General features: G+C 52.4%; 7 protein-coding genes across 7 annotated transcripts; 4 read left to right on the top strand and 3 right to left on the bottom strand.

Annotated features, from left to right (window-relative positions):
- The first annotated feature begins 251 nt into the window (after positions 1-251).
- Positions 252-4,993, top strand: CC84DRAFT_1128629 (uncharacterized protein). The gene is made up of 3 exons (XM_018175804.1): positions 252-3,114; positions 3,160-4,548; positions 4,599-4,993. Exons 1-3 carry the CDS (start codon positions 511-513, stop codon positions 4,707-4,709), a joined length of 4,104 nt encoding a protein of 1,367 aa, XP_018031539.1. The 5' UTR covers positions 252-510; the 3' UTR covers positions 4,710-4,993.
- A 6-nt stretch (positions 4,994-4,999) lies between these two features.
- On the bottom strand, positions 5,000-6,556 carry CC84DRAFT_1154748 (dihydrodipicolinate synthase). The gene is made up of 3 exons (XM_018176909.1): positions 5,776-6,556; positions 5,524-5,725; positions 5,000-5,452 (listed from the first exon to the last, which is right to left on the bottom strand). Exons 1-3 carry the CDS (start codon positions 6,241-6,243, stop codon positions 5,103-5,105), a joined length of 1,020 nt encoding a protein of 339 aa, XP_018031538.1. The 5' UTR covers positions 6,244-6,556; the 3' UTR covers positions 5,000-5,102.
- A 146-nt stretch (positions 6,557-6,702) lies between these two features.
- On the bottom strand, positions 6,703-10,937 carry CC84DRAFT_1209204 (Aldo/keto reductase; the record flags this gene model as incomplete). Its single annotated transcript, XM_018182207.1, has 4 exons — positions 6,703-7,811; positions 8,202-9,579; positions 9,665-9,761; positions 9,935-10,937. 4 exons carry the CDS (start codon positions 10,935-10,937, stop codon positions 7,074-7,076), a joined length of 3,216 nt encoding a protein of 1,071 aa, XP_018031537.1. The 3' UTR covers positions 6,703-7,073.
- Positions 10,938-11,329: 392 nt separating this feature from the next.
- Positions 11,330-12,316, top strand: CC84DRAFT_1263188 (NAD(P)-binding protein; the record flags this gene model as incomplete). Its single annotated transcript, XM_018185216.1, has 1 exon — positions 11,330-12,316. One exon carries the CDS (start codon positions 11,330-11,332, stop codon positions 12,314-12,316), a length of 987 nt encoding a protein of 328 aa, XP_018031536.1.
- A 240-nt stretch (positions 12,317-12,556) lies between these two features.
- On the bottom strand, positions 12,557-15,786 carry CC84DRAFT_1209202 (uncharacterized protein; the record flags this gene model as incomplete). The annotated part of the gene is made up of 7 exons (XM_018182206.1): positions 12,557-13,332; positions 13,385-13,400; positions 13,456-13,536; positions 14,009-14,414; positions 14,470-14,766; positions 14,814-15,495; positions 15,549-15,786. The coding sequence occupies 7 exons, from the start codon at positions 15,784-15,786 to the stop codon at positions 12,557-12,559; spliced, it is 2,496 nt and encodes an 831-aa protein (XP_018031535.1).
- Positions 15,787-16,241: 455 nt separating this feature from the next.
- On the top strand, positions 16,242-17,462 carry CC84DRAFT_1154727 (glycosyl hydrolase; the record flags this gene model as incomplete). Its single annotated transcript, XM_018176908.1, has 2 exons — positions 16,242-16,415; positions 16,482-17,462. 2 exons carry the CDS (start codon positions 16,242-16,244, stop codon positions 17,460-17,462), a joined length of 1,155 nt encoding a protein of 384 aa, XP_018031534.1.
- A 1,827-nt stretch (positions 17,463-19,289) lies between these two features.
- Positions 19,290-20,868, top strand: CC84DRAFT_1199171 (2-ketogluconate reductase). Its single transcript, XM_018181607.1, has 3 exons — positions 19,290-19,681; positions 19,734-20,289; positions 20,383-20,868. Exons 1-3 carry the CDS (start codon positions 19,533-19,535, stop codon positions 20,746-20,748), a joined length of 1,071 nt encoding a protein of 356 aa, XP_018031533.1. The 5' UTR covers positions 19,290-19,532; the 3' UTR covers positions 20,749-20,868.
- The last annotated feature ends 163 nt before the right edge of the window (positions 20,869-21,031 follow it).

The raw sequence follows: 21,031 nt of genomic DNA, 5'->3' as shown, positions 1-21,031 counted from the left end.
GGGAAGAGCTGCGCCAGGGCCTCGGGAGAGCGCAACGCATCGGGTACTTTATTTACGGTGGTGGACTGGCGAGCGTCATCGCGCCGGGGGATGCGCGCAAGGGCGACGGCGCCGGGCAGCTAGCCTGTTCCAAGATTAAAGTGTTTCATGAGCGGGCGTCAGCAGAGGGTGCATGCTCCAGGTGGCAGGGCTGCAACTGGCCGCAAGCTACGTGACGCACCCGCCGTGCAAGCTCCCGCCACCAAGAGAGCCCCCCAGTCCCAAGCCCAAGCCCGAGCCCACGCCCACGAGTCGCTGCAGCGCGCCGGCTTGACACCTACGCTCGCTGGCCGCACGATCCACGCAAGGAGCAAAACACCGTCGTGGACCGCCCGAAAGAGCAGCACCACCCCGCCGCACCGCACCGCACCGCGCGCGCCCGCCAGCAATCAGCACTCGCTTGCTTGCTATGCGCCCAACCTCTCCCGCACGACACACGCACCGCTCCTGAAGACACCGCCCACGTACGCAATGGACCAGGGCACCAACAGCCGCGTCAACAGCATCCAGCGCGGCGAGCGTGTCTCGCGGCGCGGCTCCGGCTCCGCGCGAGGGAAGCAGCGCAACGTCTCCGCCCAAGACGCCTATCTCTACGCCCTCCGCGCAGCATACCTCGCATATCTGCTGCAGCCGCGCCAGAAACGAGTCCAGCATGTCGCCGCCGCCCCCAAACCCGTGCAGCGGTCGTCGACCTCTGTCAACGACCTCATGAAGGACTTCTCCCTGATCCGCGACTCCAAGAGCACACGATTCCCCAAAGACTTTATGAGCGAGCTGGACAAGCGGATAACGGGCGTGCTCGTCGGCACCGAGCGCATGCCCGAGTACAAGGATGCCACCGTGAAGCGGACCTTTGCAGTCTTCCTGAACGAGTTCAAGAAGCCGCAGTTTCGAAAGTCCATGGAGAAGGACCGCAGAGTCGAGGACCTGCTGCTCATCTTCTTCTCCAACGCGACCAAAGAGCTGTCCAAGGGCAAGCCCCCGGGCGACGACAGCTGGAAACTCATGGTGGACCGCCACGTTGCACTCTTCATCCGCCTACTCAGCTCGACGCTGCGAAACCACGACTGGGCACGCGACCGCCCAGAATTGATGACCCGACTGCAGACAATGGAGAAGAAGCTCTTGATGCATGACCAAGATCTGGCTTCAGAGGCTCAGCGCAATGGTGGACAAGGGGGCTCCACGATTGAGGTAGAGGTCCCACGCAGCTATGAGGTGAAGGACATGCCCCTGGTCCTGGTAGTTTCCCGCATATTCGCCATATCCTATCAGGATGTGCAGAATGATATCAATCGATACAAGTCTGTATGGACAGAGAAGGCGGCACTGCAAGACCTCAAGACGTACCAAGCTCATCTTAGTTTGATGAGCAGCAAAACCTTGAACAGCGACGACTTTGACCTCGATGATGCATATCAAGCCTGGCGCCATCAAGAGGTTCAGGATCTGTCGCAAATGATACTCGCCATCGTGCAGTCGAACCCCGAACTAGCCAAGAGTACCCCTGGTGGCTCTGTGCCTCAATTCAAACCAAACGCTCCGCACGAAAGTGCGTACCATGATCCTACAAGACGTGATTCGAACGCAACCCAAAACGCATCCTCATATGTCATCGACCAGCCCGTGGATATGAGTGGCCTCAGCTTACAGGATAGTGGCGAACACGAAATGCCCTTCACATTCATACCATCGGACACACGAGCATACTATCGTGCTATATTGAAGGAGGCACTCTCGTACGATATAGCAGACGCCCAATTGCAACCGTCTGAGGCGACGAGCGACGTTCCCTCTTTCAAATTACTGTCCAAACAGTCTACCGAGCTACTGACCGAGATAGCGTTGCGATGGCGACTGCCACAATTTTCAAGATTGGTCCTCTTCCTCGACGTGGTCAAGGAGAAGTACGAGAACCAGGAAGTCGACCTAGACACCTTGGATGCTGCGTTCAACTACGCCAAGGAGCCACCGCCGACGGACAAGAAGTCACACCGTCTCAGTCAAGTACAGGTTTCTGACTCGCTATTCGACAGCTCGAAGTGGACCGTACATGACTACGCCCTCAAACAACATATCCTAACAGTACTTCACGATTGTTTGCTTCGCGAGTTGTACGAGACACTGCTCCTCGTCTACGAGGCCAAGGCACCGCCATTGGGGCCAATTATGTACGTGCTGACTACCCACATTTACGAGGACAATCTTTTCCAAGATAACCCGGAAGCAATGGACCGGTATACTGAGGAGCTGAAAAAAGCGCTCCGTGAGAAGGCTACCGACAAATACCACGACCTCTTTGCGAAACACATCCCGGAAACGAAGGAAGAGTGGGAGTTCTTTCATGTCATCGAGCTCGGGCGAGCTGTGGTGAAGCTCTGTGAGAAGATACAGAAACGCTACAAGAAGAATCCTCAGATTATGGGTGTCAGCCCCATGATGTGCCTAGTAGAAGAGATGTTCCCCGCATACGCAGGAGATGCGAGGGACCTGGTGTCACGAATCCTGGACGTTGCCCACGAAAACGGCCAGGACGTCCCAGTCGATGACGGTTTCGAGCTGTACAAGGAGCTTGTCGAAATCAGGAGAATTCATGGCGATGCTCTTCCGAACCGTAAATTTGCTTTCCACATCGAGGGCCTGTTGCAGGAGTTTGTGTGGAGATGGATTGAACGGACTGACGCAAGCCTCATTGGCTGGGTCGAAAATGCCTTCAAAGCGGACAAGTTCCTGATCGAGTCTCCAAACCCCGTGCCGATGGACGATGAACGCCACAGCGTGTCTGTTGTTGACATATTCCGCTCCTTCAAACAAAGCATCGATCAGATCGTCTCTTTGAATTGGGATGATGACCTCCAATACGCAAAGTTCATGACCTCAATCTCCAAGTCCATAGGAATAGGCTTAGCGAGATACTGTGAGCTCCTAGAACAGAAGTTTGCTCGGGAGATGGATCGCATGACTCCTGAACAAGAAGCTGCAGCCCGTCAGACGCGACAAGAAAAGTGGCTATCCATGGCAAAAGACCTATACAACCAGAAAGAGAAGATTGAACCATTCAACTTCTACCCAGGGGTATGTAATCTATACTTGTCAAATATGCGGCACTGACTTGTGTAGTCTTTGATCAAGCTGAACAACGTCGAATACGCCATGTTACAGTTGGATAAGCTGGAGAGGGAAATCAACGTAGATGCATGTGCCGAAGTCATCAATAAGTATGCCCCGCCACCCCAGCAGCGCATCCGCAACAACAACTATGTCTTTACCATCAAAATTATTGAAGCGGAGGACCTCAAGGCGTGTGACATCAACGGTCTCAGTGACCCTTATGTCGTCCTCGGCGACGAGTACCAGAAACGTCTCGCAAAGACGCGCGTCATATATGGTAACCTCAATCCACGATGGGACGAGACAATTGATATCACCACCAACGGACCTCTGAATATCATCGCGACAATCTGGGACTGGGACACTCTTGGCGACCACGATTGCGTTGGGCGAACGTCGCTCAAGTTAGATCCCTCCCATTTCAGGGACTTTATGCCTCGCGAGTATTGGCTGGATCTGGATACGCAAGGTCGATTGCTCCTTCGAGTTAGTATGGAAGGAGAACGAGACGATATTCAGTTCTACTTTGGTAAAGCGTTCAGGACGCTTAAGAGGACTGAGCGCGAGATGACGCGAACAATCACTGACAAGCTCTCCGCATTCATCAACCACAGCTTGTCGCGCAGAGCTCTCAAGGCCATGCTTAGCGGTGGTTTGTCCGTATCGTCAGTCACCAGCTTCTTCCGCACGGGGAACCGTCCGCAATCGGTCATACAAGCACCGACGCAGCAAGATGTTACCAGAGCTCTTGGGCCGCTGTTCGACTACTTCAACGAGAATTTTGCCTTGATGAAACAGACATTGACAGACCCGGCGATGATTATGGTCATGACGAGACTGTGGAAGGAAGTGTTGGCGACTATCGAAGCTCTGCTCGTTCCTCCGCTGAGCGACAAGTTGAGTCAACAGCGACCGCTAACGCGACAAGAGGTCGATATCGTGTTTAAGTGGCTTCAGCTATTGTTTGACTTCTTCCATGCTGCAGACGAAGATGGAAACTCTGATGGTGTTCCCATCGATGTGCTCAAGTCACCCAAGTACCACGAGCTTCAAAACCTCAATTTCTTCTATTTCGAATCGACCGACGATCTTATCCGGACGTCAGAAGGCATGGCTGCTGCCACTCAAATCCGTCAACAAGAACAGGCCGCGCGTATGAATAGATTATCAGCTCCGGCATCTATGGGACACCAGTTTGGTGGTGCAGCGGGCTTGGTCGGCATGCCGTCGCGTAAGCACAAAACCATCATGCTTTCTCGCAACCTGGGCACCATGCGCCAAGCCAAGATAGAGAAGAGAAAGGAGGCACAGGCAGATCCCAGCGATGATATGATTCTGCGCATTTTGAGAATGCGACCCGAGGCGGAGAGGTACTTGCGTGACAGGAGTCGCCAGAAGGTATGTGCTGTCAACAACTCTGCTCAATACACATACTCATAGTGATGTAGGAACGTCTTGCAGCGGCGCAGGCCGCCGAAATGATTGTACGACAGAGCCTGAATGCCGGCGGCGGGCGCATGACAAGCGCAGGCATGGGCATTGGAGGGCCGCGACGATAGAATCGCCGACCTACACGGCCGTCGATATCGTTGACGTCGCCGCCCAAAGTTTCCTATTCGTCTAAAGCGGAACGCAATGTTACGGTCTAAAGGGCTGGCTTTCATACTTGGTTTATTGATTATGCAAATGATACCTCTGCATCATTGTTATGGGTTAGCGGGGTATTGGGGTTCTGGTGGTTGGCGTAATTTTCTTTGGGTGCGGTGGGTAATGCTAATGGTGCGAATGAGGCTGTGCTTATGAGGAAGGGGAACTGGTAGGATAGAGGTCGTATGATATCATGAATCTACATCGATATGCCTGCTATCTCTTTTGCAACCCTGGAAACGATCGTTTTACGGTTCACTATAAATCGCTCTTGAACATCGGCAACCACTCATGCTCGAGACAGCTCATTTTACTCCATTCACCGCCTTACCCCCAAACACCTTGTCCTCGATCTTCCTCTCCTCCTCTTCCAGCACGCCCATCACCTCCACCGTCCACTGCTGCATCTTCTCACCTGCAGGCAAGTACGGTCTCCGCGGGAAAAACGTCTTCGCGTCGTCGAGCCCGATTTGCCTCCCCGCGAAGTGCCCAGCCGCCCACTTCGTCAACGCGAGGGACTTCTTGCACGCCCACTCTGCGTTGGCGACGACTTCCTGCAGCGCGCGGGCTTCCTCTTTTTTGCCCGAGGTCCAGAGATCGTAGACGCGTGCGGTGGATTTGGGGAAGACGTTGCCCATGCCGGTTACGCAGCCGACTGGCAGACTAGTCAGCGTTCTTCTGTTCGCGTGCAAGGAGGGAGGGAGGCAAGGGACAAGGGAGACGTACCGCCGCCGCCCTCGAGCGTCGGGACCAGGAAGTCCGAGGACCCGCCGTAAACGGAGAACTGCTGGGGCGAGAACTTGGACGCGAGGCGGATGGCTTTGCCGACGTTCATGCAGGTCAGCTTCACGGCGACGATGTTGGGGTGTGCGGCGAGGGCGGCCAGGTCGTCCGAGTTGAGGTCGATGCCGGAGGTGACGGCTGGGAACTGCATCATCGTCAGTGCCATGTTCGGGTACGAATGTCAGAGGCACATACATTGTACACAACCACAGGAATCGGCGACGCATCCGCAACATCCCTATAGAACCCCAACAGCGCCTCCTCGCTCACCGCCTTCGCCCAGTAGCTCGGCGGCAGCAGCAGCCCAAAACTCGCACCCGCCGCAGCCGCATCGTGTGCGAGTTCGATGCTCTCGTTTGTGCTCTGTCCGCTGATGCCGGCGACGATGGGATAAGACGGCACTCCTAGATCTGTGACTGCGCGCCGCGCCATGCGCAGGATATCTTGTTTCTCCGAGCGCGAGAGTAGGACGGCTTCGCCGTTTGTGCCCGAGTACACGAGCCCGTGTTGGCCGCCGCGGACGAGGAATTGGCAGTGCGTGTACATGGCGTCGAGGTCGATTTCCTGGGCTTTGGTGGGCTTGTACAGGGTTATTACGGGGGTGTAGACGCCGGGGGGAAGCATGGTTTTTTTGTCAGGTATCGTGGATTTGGGGATTGGCATCGTGGCGGTTGGGTTGTGGTTGTTCTGGGAGGGGACGGTGTCGTTCTTTAGTGGGATAGATGAACTGCAGCTTGAGGTATCAAAGGCGAGGCAGTTGTAGAAGACGTGAAGTGTTTGGTGGATCGGAGAAGAATGTATAAGCTTCAGTACATGTGAATGAGGAAATCAACGCGATCGCATGCCCGAGTCCGCATTGAATGTGTCTGCGGCACACTCATTCCGAGTTTGCGCATGCGGCATTCCGAGTCGGAAACTTGCCCTGGAGCTATCGAACGCGTCGCGCATGTCTCCGGTGCGGTTTGTAGGATGAGTGGGGAAGCGTAGAGAGGGGTACGGAGGGAAGGCCGAACGCTATGTCTGGGGCACGAGTCATGATCCTGTGTCCGGGTGAATGCGGCGACTCATGCACTTGGGTCTCAGTTGCTGGCTGCTAAGCTTGTGTGAACTTCACCGTTCACTGTTGTGAGCGAATCTGGCTGGCCCGGACCTTCGTATGCATTGAGCGTTCCACACATGCTTGAATGTCCCTGCCACCGAGCGTGTGTCAGGCTTGACTTACGGCCATACTCGGTAAGCGGTCTTACGTGGACCATCCTGCATGGATTGGTTTGGGGCAAGCGCACCCACTGCCGAAGAGTCAACATGGCACCTACCGAACTCCCCACGCTTCCTCGAAGCCAAAGACACCCCTCGCCATGAGTGCAAAAAAAGACACTTCGAATTTCTTCACCACCGAGATCGAGCGGAGCCAGTATTGGGAGGACTACCTGACCGCGCGACCAGACTATACCCAGAATGACTTCTACGCTTCACTGCTGCAGTACCACCGCTCACACCAGAGCCAATCGCTTCCTGGCAAATCGACCGCCCACGACGTCGGGACCGGACCAGGACAAGTGGCAGCCGTTCTGTCGGGTCACTTCGACGCCATCGTCGCAAGCGACCTGAACGAGAGCCACCTCGCCGTTGCACGAAAGCGCCTTGCGCGCTCGCTCGGGAGCGCTGCCCTCGGAAGGATACGCTTTGAGCGCTTCGCTGCTGAAGACGTGCATTCGACCCACGAACCTGGCTCCGCGGCTTTCGTCGCGGTAGGAGAGACGATGCCGCTTCTGGACCACGCCAAGGCTCTTCATTCGTGGGTTACGGTCCTGCGACCTGGTGGTACCCTGGCGATATGGTTCTATGGGCGCCCGCATTTTGCAGTTGGAGAGGGCTACGATGCGGCGGCGTGCCAGCGGATATACGACAGGATTGCGGATGCTATGTTTGCAAAGCACATCAAGAACGGGTCTGGGCCGGCGTACAAGGCAGGCTGGAAGCGGGCGACGGAATGCATGTCTAGTTTCTTGGACAATGTGGACCTGGATCCTGAACAGTGGACCGACGTGCAACGATGGAAGTGGAACAGCGATTGCAACATGTCCTTCTACGGCCCGGAAGCTTGCGACTTCGACATCGAGGTTGTGAGTCGCGTCCGCAGTGAGGAGCGAGTGGACCTGAAAGACGACCCCAGCTTCTGGGGTAAGAGCTGGACTATGGAGGACTGGAAGCTGTTCTTGAAGATGAACCTACCCGCATTCAGGTCTGAGGACGTGACTGCGGACATTGAGAGGAGCTGGGCAGAATTGGAGAAGGAGATGGGTGGGTATGGCGCACGGCATGCAGTCCGCTGGCCTGTTGTTGCGATTCTTGCTACGAAGGCTTAGAGCCTTTCCTCCGCCCCATGCTCATCATATAGCTTGCTGCTTCAGGAGCTTTACTGAATACTGCATCTCTTATCATTCGGAATAATAATGTTACGAGGGGCAATGATTATATGGATGAAATTGTGTGTGTTTTGCATCTTGTGGTGGGCCTCAACAATCAACTTTGTACACCAACGCACATAACTAATAGAATCAAGCTCATCATACTCTCCATCTCTCTACAACTTCTGCGAGCGTCTCTTCACCACCCACATTGCCAGGAAACACAACATAGGGCAGGCCGGGATGCTTCGAACTAGGTTCATCGCACCTCCAAAGCGGCACACCAGCGGCAGCTTGGCCGACAATCATTGCCCTCTTCATACCCAAACCCTTGGTTGCCATGTCTGAGCTCGTAATACCACCCTTTGCAATAATGTAACGAGGCGTTGCCTTGAGCTTCGTGAGAAATGCCACAAGAACTGCTGCGACTGTAGATCCAATATCGAGTGATGAACGCTCGTCTGCACCCGTGATGAGCTTTCTGCTCGTCATAACAAGCACGTCCTGTGGTTTCTGTAGCTCGCTTTCCGCCGTAGCCAGTGCCCGTTGTAACTCTTCCTCGCGGCTCTCCGGCGATTCCAGAAGCTTGTTGACGTCCAATTCCACGGTGGTCAATTTATCGCTTGAATGTTCCCTTAGGTACTTGAGTTGCGCTGTAGTTTTGGGAACATAAGATCCCGCGATGATCAGCCCGCCTTTTGTTCCGTCAAGGGCCAGCTGCTCAGCGGAGATGGGTGGGATCGGAGAGATGCCAAGTCGCGCCGAGACGAATGCTGCGCCGGAGCGAAACAGAAACTTCTTCCCCTGCGCTGAAGCCCTGAGGATGCCGTGCACAATGATGTCCATATCTTCTTCAGCGGCTGCGTTGACGATGAACACAGTACCTTTCGCCCCCTTCATCAGTTTGGCTGCGATAGCGTCTGCTCCACCGGATCGAGCGTCGGAAAGACTCAGTCCTTGAACGCGTTCCCGCGAGATTGCACCCTTCGATTTTTCAACAACCCAATCTCGCAGGTCACTCGATTTATACCCGAAGGTCGCATCTTTTGCGAATGGGGTCTCGCCCGCTGGGACCAACACATCCCCTTCGGCAACATAATGTACGTTGTCAATGGTGTATCGTCCTCCTTGCAGGAAGAAAGGTGCTAGAATCCAAGCATCCGATTGCCCAAGAACCTCTTCAGCTGCCTCCGGCTCTAATGGGAAATGCCCTCGAAGTGTAGAGTCACCGCGGAGAACTATCTCAAACGGCCTTCCAGCTTTTGCTGACGCAGCTTTGAGATTGGTGCAAATCTCGATCATCAAGTCCCGAGCAGCTGGCGGATGCAGTGCGCGGGAATTGGTCAAGATGAAGAAACCCGACCCGGCTTTTGTGTTGGCCAGTTCTTGAGCGAGTACCTCAACGCTCCATGTCGTCAAGACCGGAATGTCGTGGCACGTTTGAGTTCCTGTAGGATCATCGTCAAGCGCGACCAGGACCGGTATCTGCGGATTGGACCAAATCTGTGCGCGGGTATGGGAGCGCGTCTCCTCCAAGGATGATTTAAGAGGCGGTAGTGATTCAAGTGTCCGCTTGAGGGGCAGTGGGCTGGGAGAAGACATTGTCGGTTGCAAAAAGAACGATGGACGCAGTGGCCGGAAAGCCTCAAGATGGGTGGATGGCGGCTATGTACCTAGAGCGGCTGCCGCCAACAGCCGTACATTGCACTCGTCGGACTTCTGACCGAACCGTCCCCAGTTCTGTCATGTCGCACACAAAATTCACATTCACTATTCGGTATGGACGATCAGGTTAGTGGAAATGTTCAAGAGCATGCGGCTTATAACAGATAGAGCCTTGGAGCCCAGGTTCACTTCGGCAGGTGACGTCATACGGTAGTGCTTATCGATAATATTCTACATCTGTACCTCGCGTGGTCGGTATTCCTCCTCCAAGAACTTACAGTCCTCGTCGTTGAGGTCGACCTCGAATGCTTCTACAATTTGTTCTACTCTCTGCACACTTGTCAACCCTACGATTGGATTGCAGCCCTTCCGCAGCACCCACGCAGTAGCCACGCTCGCCATGCTCACCCCCTTCTTAATACTTAACTCCTCTACTCTACTCACGATTTCCGAGTTCGCGTCGCCGAACCACTTCTTCGTCTTGCTGTCTGCTTCATTCCGCGCACTTGTTGCGCCGACAGGCTTGCCCAAAAGCCCGCGTGCGAGCGGTGACCAGGGAATGATTCCAACGCCCTCTGCTTTGCAAAACGGAATCATCTCGCGCTCCTCTTCGCGGTAGAGCAAGTTGTAGAATGGCTGCATCGATGCGAACGGCGTCCAACCGTTCATTTTCGCAGTGTATTGTAGGCGGGCAAATTCCCACGTCGCCATAGATGAACCACCCAAATACCGGACCTTGCCCATGCTCACTACATCATGCAACGCACGCATGATCTCTTCAGGTTCTGTCTCGCGGTCCAAGCGGTGCAGTTGCAGCACATCGATGTATGACGTGCCCAGCCTCTCGAGTGACGCATCGACAGCGTCGAAGATGTGCTTCCGACTGAGTCCCATCTGATTCACCAGCTCTTGCGAATAGGGATCTGCAGGTGCCGGTCTGCTGTCGTCGTCCATGACTGGGTTGAAGAGCTTCGTCATGATGACCACCTTCGATCGTGGTATATTGTGCTTTTTGATGAACTTTCCAAGTATGCGCTCGCTTTCGCCGTTGGAGTATGTGTCGGCTGTATCCCACGTATTGATCCCGAGATCCCACGCGCGTTTGATGACTTCCATACTGGCTTCTTCGTCGAGCGTCCATGGCGAGCCTTCCCATGTGGGTTTTCCAAACGCCATGCCACCAAGGATGATGCGCGACACCTTCATACCAGAGCGTCCGAGTCGAGCATATTGCATTTTAGGTAGCGTTTTCGACGCGGTGTCTGAGATACCTTCAGGCATGTTGGGTGGTTTTCGAATCCTTAGATTGACTAGTTGATTTGAGCTCAGCAATAGTATGGCTATTGCTGCGTTTGATTCTCACTGGGTTTCCTATGCCACTAGAACGAGCTGCTCCGAAGATGATCCATACGATTTAGTAGCGCTCGGTGTCAAAGCCGCGGTGCATTGCGGGGTCCGGGGGTGCTTGTTTCCGCACGCGGGGCGGTCGAAGTCGCACGCGGCTTTCTCGCCGGTCCACCGCCCACCGAGATCTTTGCTTTGCAGGCGTAGTCATGGATCCGCATTTGCACCTATAGAAGGTACCCATATGTTGACACAAGCCAAAGAGACAGATATTTTACACTTCATTTTGCATTGATTGTCTAAGTCATCTCAAGCTCCGTCGTTACAACATGGGCTCTCATCCAAACTCGAGCGAACACATCCTCATCACAGGAGCTGGTGGATTCATTGGTCAGGAACTCTCCAATGCTCTCCTATTGTCGGACCCGAGCATTCAATTGACACTCGCGGATGTTTTCGAACCACCAAGTCCAAATGCATCTCGCACCGCATCCGTCAAGGCAGATCTCACAACCCAGGCAGCCGTAGACTCATTACTGTCTAGCCAGCAATGGAGCACGTGCTATCTTCTCCATGGGATCATGTCCGGAGGAGCTGAAGCAAACCTCGATCTAGGGCTTGCCGTCAACGTCGACTCTCACCGACTCACACTGGACTACCTGCGAAAACAGCAGCCAGGCGTTGTTGTCGTCTTCCCTTCTTCCTTAGCCGTTTACGGCCCTCCAGATTCGCCGGATCAGCAGTACGATGAGAAGACTATCCCGATACCACAGTCTTCCTATGGTGCGGAGAAGCTTATCGTCGAGACACTGGTGAACGACTACTCACGCCGTGGGCTCATCGATGGACGCGTTGTCAGACTACCTACTGTCATCGTGCGGCCTGGTGCACCTTCAGCCGCGGCGTCAAGTTTCGCATCAGGGATTGTTAGGGAGCCACTGAAGGGCGTGCAGTCAACTCTTCCCGTTAGCAAAGACCTTGCCATGTGGGTTTGCTCGCCCAAGACAGTGGTCAAGAATTTGGTCGCCATGAAGGATGTTCCCAAAGAGAAATTCGCGAAGAACCGAGGGCGTGTGGTAAATCTACCGGGACAAACAGTCACCGTACGTCAGATACTAGAAGCGTTGGGCGAAGTTGGTGGTGAGAAAGCATTGAAGCTCGTGGAGGAGAAGCATGACCCGAAAGTGGAGGCTATTGTTGCTAGTTGGCCGGCGAGGTTCGATATCTCACTTGCACAAGGATTGGGTATGAAGGAGGATATCAGTCTGAAAGAAGAGGTGCAGAGCTTCGCAGCGAGTCTCAAGTCAGAAGCTTAGTGTATCAATGTTCATCACCTCATCTTTCGGTCTTCTTTATCGTCACGATGTGACTATCAGATGAGGCTCTACCTTCACTTTCCTGTTAGCTTTTTAGGCATACACTTGCGCAGTCGGGCCACCTCAATCAGCCCTCAGCACGAAGCATACAGGTACGAGTAGCATTAGAAGCAACGTGTTCTCATACACAGAATGACAAGGGATACTATGATTCTCCAAGATCTAATACAGTTTGTCTCGCTAAGCAACGCTCCCATCATCGTCATGGAACACCGGAGCCCCCCAATCCGGCCTATTGAACCTCCTTCCTTCTCTCTTTGCCAAAGCGTCTAATCTCTCCACCTGCTCCCCGCTCAACTCGAAGATCTCGAGGTTCTTCTTGATCCGTTCCTCCGTAACACTCTTCGGGATGACACTCCACCCTCTCGCAACACCCCACGAAAGCAGTACCTGTCCTGTTGTAGACCCCTTCTGCTCCGCAATTCCAACAACCGCGGGGTGCGAATGTAATGTCGACCCTTTCCCGCCTAGCGGCCCAAAAGCAGTCTGGTGGATCCCATGCTCTTTGCAGAATTTGTTCAGTTTATCCTGAGGAAGAAGCGGATGCAGCTCCGTTTGGTTCACCGCAGGCACGACCTTAGCGGTTTTGAGCAGCTTCTCCAGATTTACCGTCGAGAAGTTTGCCACGCCGATTGCTTTCGTCAGTCCCGTGTCCAGCAGCTTCTCCATCAGAGCCCAGGTCTTGGTGAAGTCCCAGCCCTGCGCGTGCGCTTTCCGATCTTCTTTCCCAAAGTTGGGTGCGTCGAGTGAGTTGGATGGGAGCGAGACGGGCCAGTGCATAAGGTATAAGTTTACATGATCGAGTTGGAGGTCTTTTAGGGACTTGCGGAGGGCAGCCTCGGGGTCGTGATGTGAAGAGGACCAGAGTTTTGTTGTGATGAAGATGTCGGATCGGGGGATGTTGGTAGATTGAAGGACTGAAGTTAATGCCTCTCCTATTTCGGACTCGTTCCAATCTGATTATTCATGAGCGCAATACACAAGGATTCAGAAGCCTTCCAGACATACACAACGGAGCACAGTCCTGAGTTGGTTAGCATCAAGTTGCTGGTAATGTTCACAAGCTGGGTTTGTCTTACAAGGTGACGGTAGCCGGCTTTCAAGGCTGTTTGAACTGCGCGACCAGCGTCGCCTGGAGCTGCCTGCCATGTACCAAAACCCTTACCATCTACTTAGCTGCTGATGCGAGGGAATGGCGACTTTTGGACCTTACCACAGCTGGGATCTCTGCACCGGTGTTGAGCCGGAAGGTTTTCTGATGATATGCCATTCCAATGATTTAGCGATGACGTTGCTGGCGTTTGTCACAAGGGTTTCTCACAGCATCCGGTGTTGGGTCAATTAATTATATACGTGGATACGCACGTCGAAGTCGGCCAAAGGCGGTCCCGTAGCATCGGCGAGAACGCCGTAAGCTTGCGCACAAGGTTTGTGGGTCGGAGAGAAGACATGGTGGATCTCGGGCGGATTGCGAGCGTACAGAGCACACGCTGTTACGGAGCACATCAATTTTGGAAACACTCTAACGTTCCATGTTTCCCCTTGCGCATTATGATTTGCGTACTCAAGGTTTCAGAATTCGAGTGAAAGTAAAAAGTATAGCTGCTACGAGGTTGTGATGCCATTTCACACCTTCTCTACATGCACATCTCCCTCGCGCTTTTCTCCAAGCTCCGCTACTCTGCCATCGCTCAAAATTTCGCCAACATCATGGCGAACCTTGTCTTCCTCCTTAGGATAAGCGCGCTTGTACATGGTCCAGATTGAATGAGAGAACAGGTCATCCATAGACTCGATGGATCTGCCTTTCATCTCAGGCATGCAAAAGAAGATAAACACAACTCCGATGTAGGTCAGAACTGCATAGAGCAAAAAGGTGCCCCAGCCAAGATGCGTCATCATCGAAGGTGTAGCCTTGGTGATTCCGAAGTCGACGATCCAATTCACGAAGAAGCAGCAGCTCATACAGAATGATCTAATACGTGAAGGGAATATCTCGGCGGCGACGACATAGCACGCAACACTGTGGCCAAAGGACCTGAGGAAGCACAGGTCAGCGGACAAATTCTTTTTCTTAGTCCGAGAGTACTTACCAGCCGAAAGCATACACGTAGATCCAGACGATACCGATGATACCGCCAGCTTCGGTACCGCCGCCTTTGTCGGGATTCGCGAAGCGAACGTACAACGCAATGTAAAGCATAGCAGTAGCTTGCATAGACGCACCGATCATGAGCGGAAGACGGCGTCCGACGCGATCGACAATGAAAGCGACATAGACCACTGTCGTTGCAAGCTTGACTAGGCCGTACACACCAGTTGTGAGTAAAGCCTGGGAGCCGCTTTTTACGCCGATCATAGTGAAGATCTCGGGTGCGAAATAGTTCAGGCTATGGATGTCAGATCAAGCAATGAAGCTAACACGTATTTCGCTTACCTGTCGGTGCCTGTGAACTTGTGGAAGAGGAAGAGCATGATGGCTAGGAAGAAGCGGCGCCTGTTCGAAGGGACGAAGGCGATGTCCTTGATGACTAGCATATAGTTGCGGCCTACAGCAACCTCTTGCTCCTGGTCGACTTGAGCGCACGTTTCCATGTACTCTTGTTGGATGTATGGATGATCCTCGGGCAGCTTGCGCAGCCTCATGAGGTTCTTGAGCCCGTCTGCTCGCTTTCCCCTCGCAATAAGCGCACGCGGTGTTTCCAGGACCCACCAAAGCATGCAGACCATGAAGAATCCAGGTATGAGCTGAATGCCGAGCGACAGTTGCCACTGTGTGTAGTCCGACACTTTGACGTTTGTCCATTTGGACACGCCGTAATTGATCCAAAAAGCCAGGGACAAGGCAGTGATGATCATGAGGTTGTACAAGCATGTCATCGACCCACGGATCGCTTTTGGCGAGTTCTCAGCCAGGAACTGAGGTGCACCAGCTGACATTGACCCGATGGCTACACCAGCGAGAAATCGGCCTGCGTAGAACAGTTGCAGGTGCGGCACTTCCTGAAATGCGCATCCCAGGAGATATATCCAGCCGTAGATCATCATTGAGTATTTGCGGCCAAGGAAATCCGCGCATGGAGCAGAGAGGAGGGCGCCTGCAGATCCACCGGCAGCCACTGCATCGAGAGTCAGTCCGAGATCCTTGCGCGTGCCAATGATAAGAACTTACTCAACGCAGCAATATTACCAGATCGCGCATCGGCGGCATCGTCGCTAAGCTTGTCGAGCCCAAAGGCGTGTCTGAACGTTGGAAGCGTCAGAACACCCCCGATGTTTCCTTGATCAAAGCCGTATGCGCATCCCGCAAACGCAATGGTGGCGGCAAGATATATCAGACGCCCATTATAAATGGCCTTGGGGTCTTTCTTGTATTCAGGCGATGCCCACAGAGAAGTTCCACCACCCATGATATCGGTATAGATCAAGATAGAGCTCCTGATGAGCAGAGGGAGAAGGCCCGCGAGTATGACCGAGTGGTACACTCTCGTTGAAGTTTTTAAACGGGATCTGGGCCTCCTTCATATAGTGCTAAGCCATCAAAAGTCTCTCGCTATCGGAGGATCATGACAGGCCAATCATTGTTCGGTTCTACTCCAGAATTTCCCCGGAAATGCAAGTGCGTGGCCTGTTGAACCTGGATTCCCCGCACTTTGGTCGATTTCTGGGGTTACGGGGAGAAGTGCGAATGATCGGCGCACAGCGCCGGCACTGGACCGCGTGTGCGAAAGCGCGAGGAAGGAAAGGCGAAGGCACGTGCCATCTTAGCGGCATGCGCCGTCTCGAGACGCATGAAGATATCATAGCATTGCCAGACACCAGACAGACTTCAACGTCAGACAGATCGTTTCCAGCTTCTTTCACAATGGCTGACTTCAACGCAGAGCTGATTCCCTCATCTAAGACATCTGGGGTAGACTCCAACTACATCCCAGCTTCGACCCCGCAGGTGCATGCGTCAAACCTGCTTCGGCTACCAAATGGTGACCTTCTATGTGCATGGTTCGGTGGATCGCAAGAAGGGTTGTCTGACATCTGTGTACGTCCTTTCGATTCTTTTACTTTCAAACCAGGGCTAGTCGACTAATTCGCATTCCGGTTATAGATTCACTTCTCGCGCCTTCGTAAAGGAGCAAGGACATGGTCAACTCCGCAGAAGATATCAGAAGATGCTAATCGGAGCGAGCAAAATCCAGTCCTGTTCTTGAACCCAACTACCAATGAGCTTTGGGTATTGTTCACGGCACAGCCTGCTGGAAACCAGGACAAGGCGGTTGTTCGCTACCGCATCTCAAAAGACGAAGGGCAGACGTGGTCTCAGCCACAAAACCTCTTCGACGACGAAGGACTGTTCATTCGTCAACCAATTGTTGTACTCAAAGATGGTACATGGGTCCTTCCAGCATGGTACTGTCGCACACCTCCCGGATATCGATGGATTGGGAACGACGACATCTCAGTCATCAAGTACACCCAGGATTCCGGCAAGACATGGCATGAGAAAGAAGTTCCGAATAGTACTGGCTCTGTGCATATGAACATACGAGCAACCAAGGATGGCTATGCAGCTTTGTACCGGTCTAGGTGGGCTGACAATATCTATGTGTCCACGTCCAAGAACTGTTTGGATTGGAGCGAACCCAAGCCGACAACCCTCCCAAACCCAAACTCGGGCATATGTTTTGATGTGCTCTCGGATGGCCGATGGATCGTAGTGTACAATGATTCGAGCTTCCAGCAAGGCCAGGCTAAGCGGGAAGGTTTATATGACGATATCACCCCAGAGGATGACAAGCGCCAGAATCAACCTAAGCAGACGCGAGAGGCGATTTGGGGCGTTCCACGGAAGCAACTCACGGTCGGCTTGAGTGATGATGCGGGTGAGAGCTGGAAAACGAAGCTGCTGCAAGACGGCGACGGGTTCTGTATGACGAACAACAGCCGCACGCGAGAGAACAGGGAATTGTCGTACCCCAGCGTATGGGTGGATAAGGACGAGACTGGCGATGTCGCGAATGTCGCATTCACGTTCTGGAGACAAAGAATCAAGTTCTGCAGGTTCAAGGTTGGCTGGATACAGGATTAGTTCAGTCTAGCTACGAATAAAGATGCTGTGCTTGATGCTTCTGCCGCTGTACGGAGGCGCATTTCAAAAGTTCTTGCCAGGCGCTATGCCAGGATCCGAATCCTGCAGGATTACTAGGGCCTTGGCATACAAAATCCTGATAGAGGGGTAGATCTGAAGCCACGTTGATGAATACTATCTATCTATCTACCTAATCTTTGGTGTTGAGCTTGATCCTGATGGCTCCAAATACTGATATATCAACTCGAGTCCTGATTGTTGCGTTGAAGTCGCCTTTTGGAGGTAAATCAACTGCCCAGATCGCTGAGGAGACTGGCCTATCAATACGTACTATCAACGACATATATGCCCGAGCTATCAAACGTGGATTTGAACCAAATAGACCTCTCAAGATCTTACCTGAATATGTTGAAGATGCTACTCGATCTGGGCGTCCTCGCAAGCAGGAGGTAGTGAAGGAGGAGATAATCAACAAAGTATGACTTAATAGATATAGCAGAGAGAAGAGCTGTACTAATCTTGCGGGTGAACTTAGCCATGTAGGGTTTATTATATCAAGTATATCTATATGAAGAGTACTCAAAGGAGCAGGATTCAAGAAAACCAAGCCAACGAGGAAGCCTGGATTGACATAGAAGATGAAGGATGAAAGGCTTAAATTTTGCCTCGATTATAAAGACTGGACAATAGAGGATTGGAAGAATGTGATATGGTCAGATGAGACGGCTATTGTCCTCCTTCACCGACGTGGTGGCTATCGGATCTGGCGGAGAGCTGAGGAGGCCTTTATACGGTCATGTATTAGAGAGAGATGGAAGGGCTACTCTAAGTTTATATTTTAGGGCTGTTTTACCTATGATAGTAAGGGGCTGTGCTATTGTTGGAAACCTGAATCAGCCAAAGACAAAGAGCTTACAAAACAGCAGATTGAGGAGATGAATTAAGCTCTTGAGCCTGTACTGCGAGCTGAGTGGGAACTTACCTCTATTATGGCTAGGATAGGACTAAGGAATAAATCAGGCCAAAAACCTACGTGGAAATTTACTACAAAGACCGGCAAGCTATCGCGAGGTAAAGGAGGAGGTATTGATTGGTGGCGCTATTAAAAGGAGATTCTTATCCCTAAGCTTCTCCCTTTTGCAAAGAGGTGCAAGCTTAATAGGCCAGAGACGATTGTTTAAGAAGATAAAGCTCCTGCTCACGCCCATCATGCTTAGTCCTATCTCTATTCACAGGAGCAAGTTAAGAAGCTTTTATGGCCTAGTAACTCACCTGATTTGAACGCAATTGAACCTACTTGGTTTTACCTTAAGAAGGAGACTATAAAAAAAGGAGCACCTAAAAGTGGAACAGAAGCAATTCACCGATGGGAGTCAGCTTGGGGAGATCTCCCTCAAGAACAGATACAAGCTTGGATAGAGAGGATTCCAATTCACATTTAGAAGATTATTGAACTCGAAGGTGGTAACGAGTATAAGGAGGGCAGAGATCATACAAAGCAGTTCAAAAAGTAGAGTAATATCGATTCACTGTGAAAATACCCCTGACTCGGGGGCTGATCTGTGCGTTGATCAGGGCCTTGGCAGGCAAGAACTTTTGAAATGCGCCTCCATACTTTGTGAGCCTTCGAGGCATCCACGGGTATTCGTAGGGATCCAACCGATGCATTATCTTCATTGAATCAACGCCTGTATATTTCGCGACAACGTTCATGCTCCCGAGTGATACGCGTATGGGTGATTGGAGGTGTGATTCGCTGTGTTGAGGTGACTCTTGATTAGTAGTTAGAACTAGGCTGGAATCGCACATGTCGCCCACCCACCAAACCTTCGTCTCTCCATGTTCAGGGAGGATCTCGGACGTTCGTCTTTTTCGAAGCCTATGCCCTGTATGCGCTTTTCGCTCCCTTTTCAGGCCTGCGGGCGCCGAAAACCGACATTGCGCGCTTCTGCGGCGATTTTTCGGCATTCTTGCCGTTGCGTGGGCTGCTGTGGAGCCAACTGGGCATGGAGGATCTCTTAAGTACCTAGGTATCCTAGGCTGTGCCCTCAGTTGGGCCCCACCATTACAATGATGTCGAAACCAACTGTGCTTCACATAGGGGAGCCCATCAAATACAACCAGGAATTTTACGAAACCGAATTCGTAAAGCGTTTCAATGTGGTGCGCAATGAGGACTTGGATCGGAAATCGTTCATGGAGGCCTTGAAGACGAAGAAGTACGTAGGGATCATTTTTTAGAACCAATTCAACAAGCTTACCAACCTACAGATACGGCAATTTCGTAGCCATATTCCGTCCACACTTCCAAACAGGTGGTGAGATGGGCCAATGGGATTCGGAGCTTATTTCCCTTCTTCCTTCTTCGTGTCGCATCTTCGCTTCGGCAGGTGCAGGCTTCAACTGGGCAGACGTGGACTTGCTTGCAGAGCATGGCATCTGGTACGCCAACGGCGCTGGTGCGTCTGACGAAGCGGTGTCTGACACAGGCCTGTATATGGTACTTTCGGTGTTCAGGAACTTCACACACGCGCAGCTTGCTGCCAGAACCTGTGACGTTGACAAGTTCGAAGAATCACACAAATTGATTGCGACAATCAGTGCCAATCCCAGAGACCATGTCTTGGGCATCGTGGGGTTGGGCAACATCAGCAAGAAGCTTGCGTATAAAGCAAGGACGGCCTTGGGCATGAAGATTCACTACTATGACGTTGTGCGGGCGAGCCCGGACGTCGAATCTGACTTGTGCGCAACTTTCCACAAGAGCCTGGACGATCTACTTGCCATTGCTGACTGTGTCTCGCTGCATACACCACTAAACAAGCATGTATGTTATTCTCGCATTATCTATGTCCCTCTCTCCAGGGTATTTTATGACCGGCTGCTCCTGGTACTTTAGCTGACACAATGATCTATTTAGACCCAAGACTTAATAGGCAAAAAGCAGTTGGCATTGATGAAGAAAGGTTCTCGCATTATTAACACTGCCCGAGGACAGGTTTTGAACGAAGATGCACTTGTGTCGGCTTTACAAAGCGGCCACATTAGTGCCGCCGGGCTTGATGTCCACTATCATGAGCCACAAGTCTCCAAAGAGCTCGCAGCCCTGCCTCAGGTTACTCTCACCACTCACATCGCCGGAGGCGCTCTTAACACGCGTATCAACTTCGAATTGGGCGCGATGAAAAACATCCTCAGAGTCGTAGGCTCCGATGGCCAATTAACGGGCGACGAGCCTTTAACGCCTGTCAATAAGAATGCCTTCCTGGCTTCCCGAAAGAAATGATTGGATTAAATTGTTTCGAATTTTGACGGAGCAATGAAGAGGCAATGGTTGCATATTAGATACGCAAGTAAAGGGACACGTGGTTAGAAATTGATAAGGATCCATCCATTATAGTGCCAGAATAAACACGATTGGAAGCTATCTGAATTCCTTCATTGCAAATGTGAGCGAATACACACATGCGTATTTGATGCGAGAATCCTTGCACCGCTAGCATAGTGACCTAGCGATTCCTTGAAGTCATGTGCAATCTTGCATGTCTTTTTCCGTGTACTACGGCGGT

This window comes from Paraphaeosphaeria sporulosa (assembly GCF_001642045.1).
Source record: "Paraphaeosphaeria sporulosa strain AP3s5-JAC2a unplaced genomic scaffold CC84scaffold_11, whole genome shotgun sequence".
Classification (NCBI taxonomy): Eukaryota; Fungi; Ascomycota; class Dothideomycetes; order Pleosporales; family Didymosphaeriaceae; genus Paraphaeosphaeria; species Paraphaeosphaeria sporulosa.
The sequence above is the reverse complement of the archived record's forward strand: the minus strand, read 5'-3'. Positions and strand labels throughout refer to the sequence as shown.

Coding starts and splice junctions, on each gene's coding strand:
- CC84DRAFT_1128629 (XM_018175804.1), top strand. CDS start 511: ATGGACCAGGGCACCAACAGCCGCGTCAACAGCATCCAGCGCGGCGAG. Junction 3,115..3,159: donor CATTCAACTTCTACCCAGGG/GTATGTAATCTA, acceptor TGACTTGTGTAG/TCTTTGATCAAGCTGAACAA. Junction 4,549..4,598: donor GTGACAGGAGTCGCCAGAAG/GTATGTGCTGTC, acceptor ATAGTGATGTAG/GAACGTCTTGCAGCGGCGCA.
- CC84DRAFT_1199171 (XM_018181607.1), top strand. CDS start 19,533: ATGATGTCGAAACCAACTGTGCTTCACATAGGGGAGCCCATCAAATAC. Junction 19,682..19,733: donor GAGGCCTTGAAGACGAAGAA/GTACGTAGGGAT, acceptor ACCAACCTACAG/ATACGGCAATTTCGTAGCCA. Junction 20,290..20,382: donor ATACACCACTAAACAAGCAT/GTATGTTATTCT, acceptor TGATCTATTTAG/ACCCAAGACTTAATAGGCAA.
- CC84DRAFT_1154748 (XM_018176909.1), bottom strand. CDS start 6,243: ATGCCAATCCCCAAATCCACGATACCTGACAAAAAAACCATGCTTCCC. Junction 5,726..5,775: donor TTCCTGTGGTTGTGTACAAT/GTATGTGCCTCT, acceptor ACGATGATGCAG/TTCCCAGCCGTCACCTCCGG. Junction 5,453..5,523: donor GACGCTCGAGGGCGGCGGCG/GTACGTCTCCCT, acceptor CTAGTCTGCCAG/TCGGCTGCGTAACCGGCATG.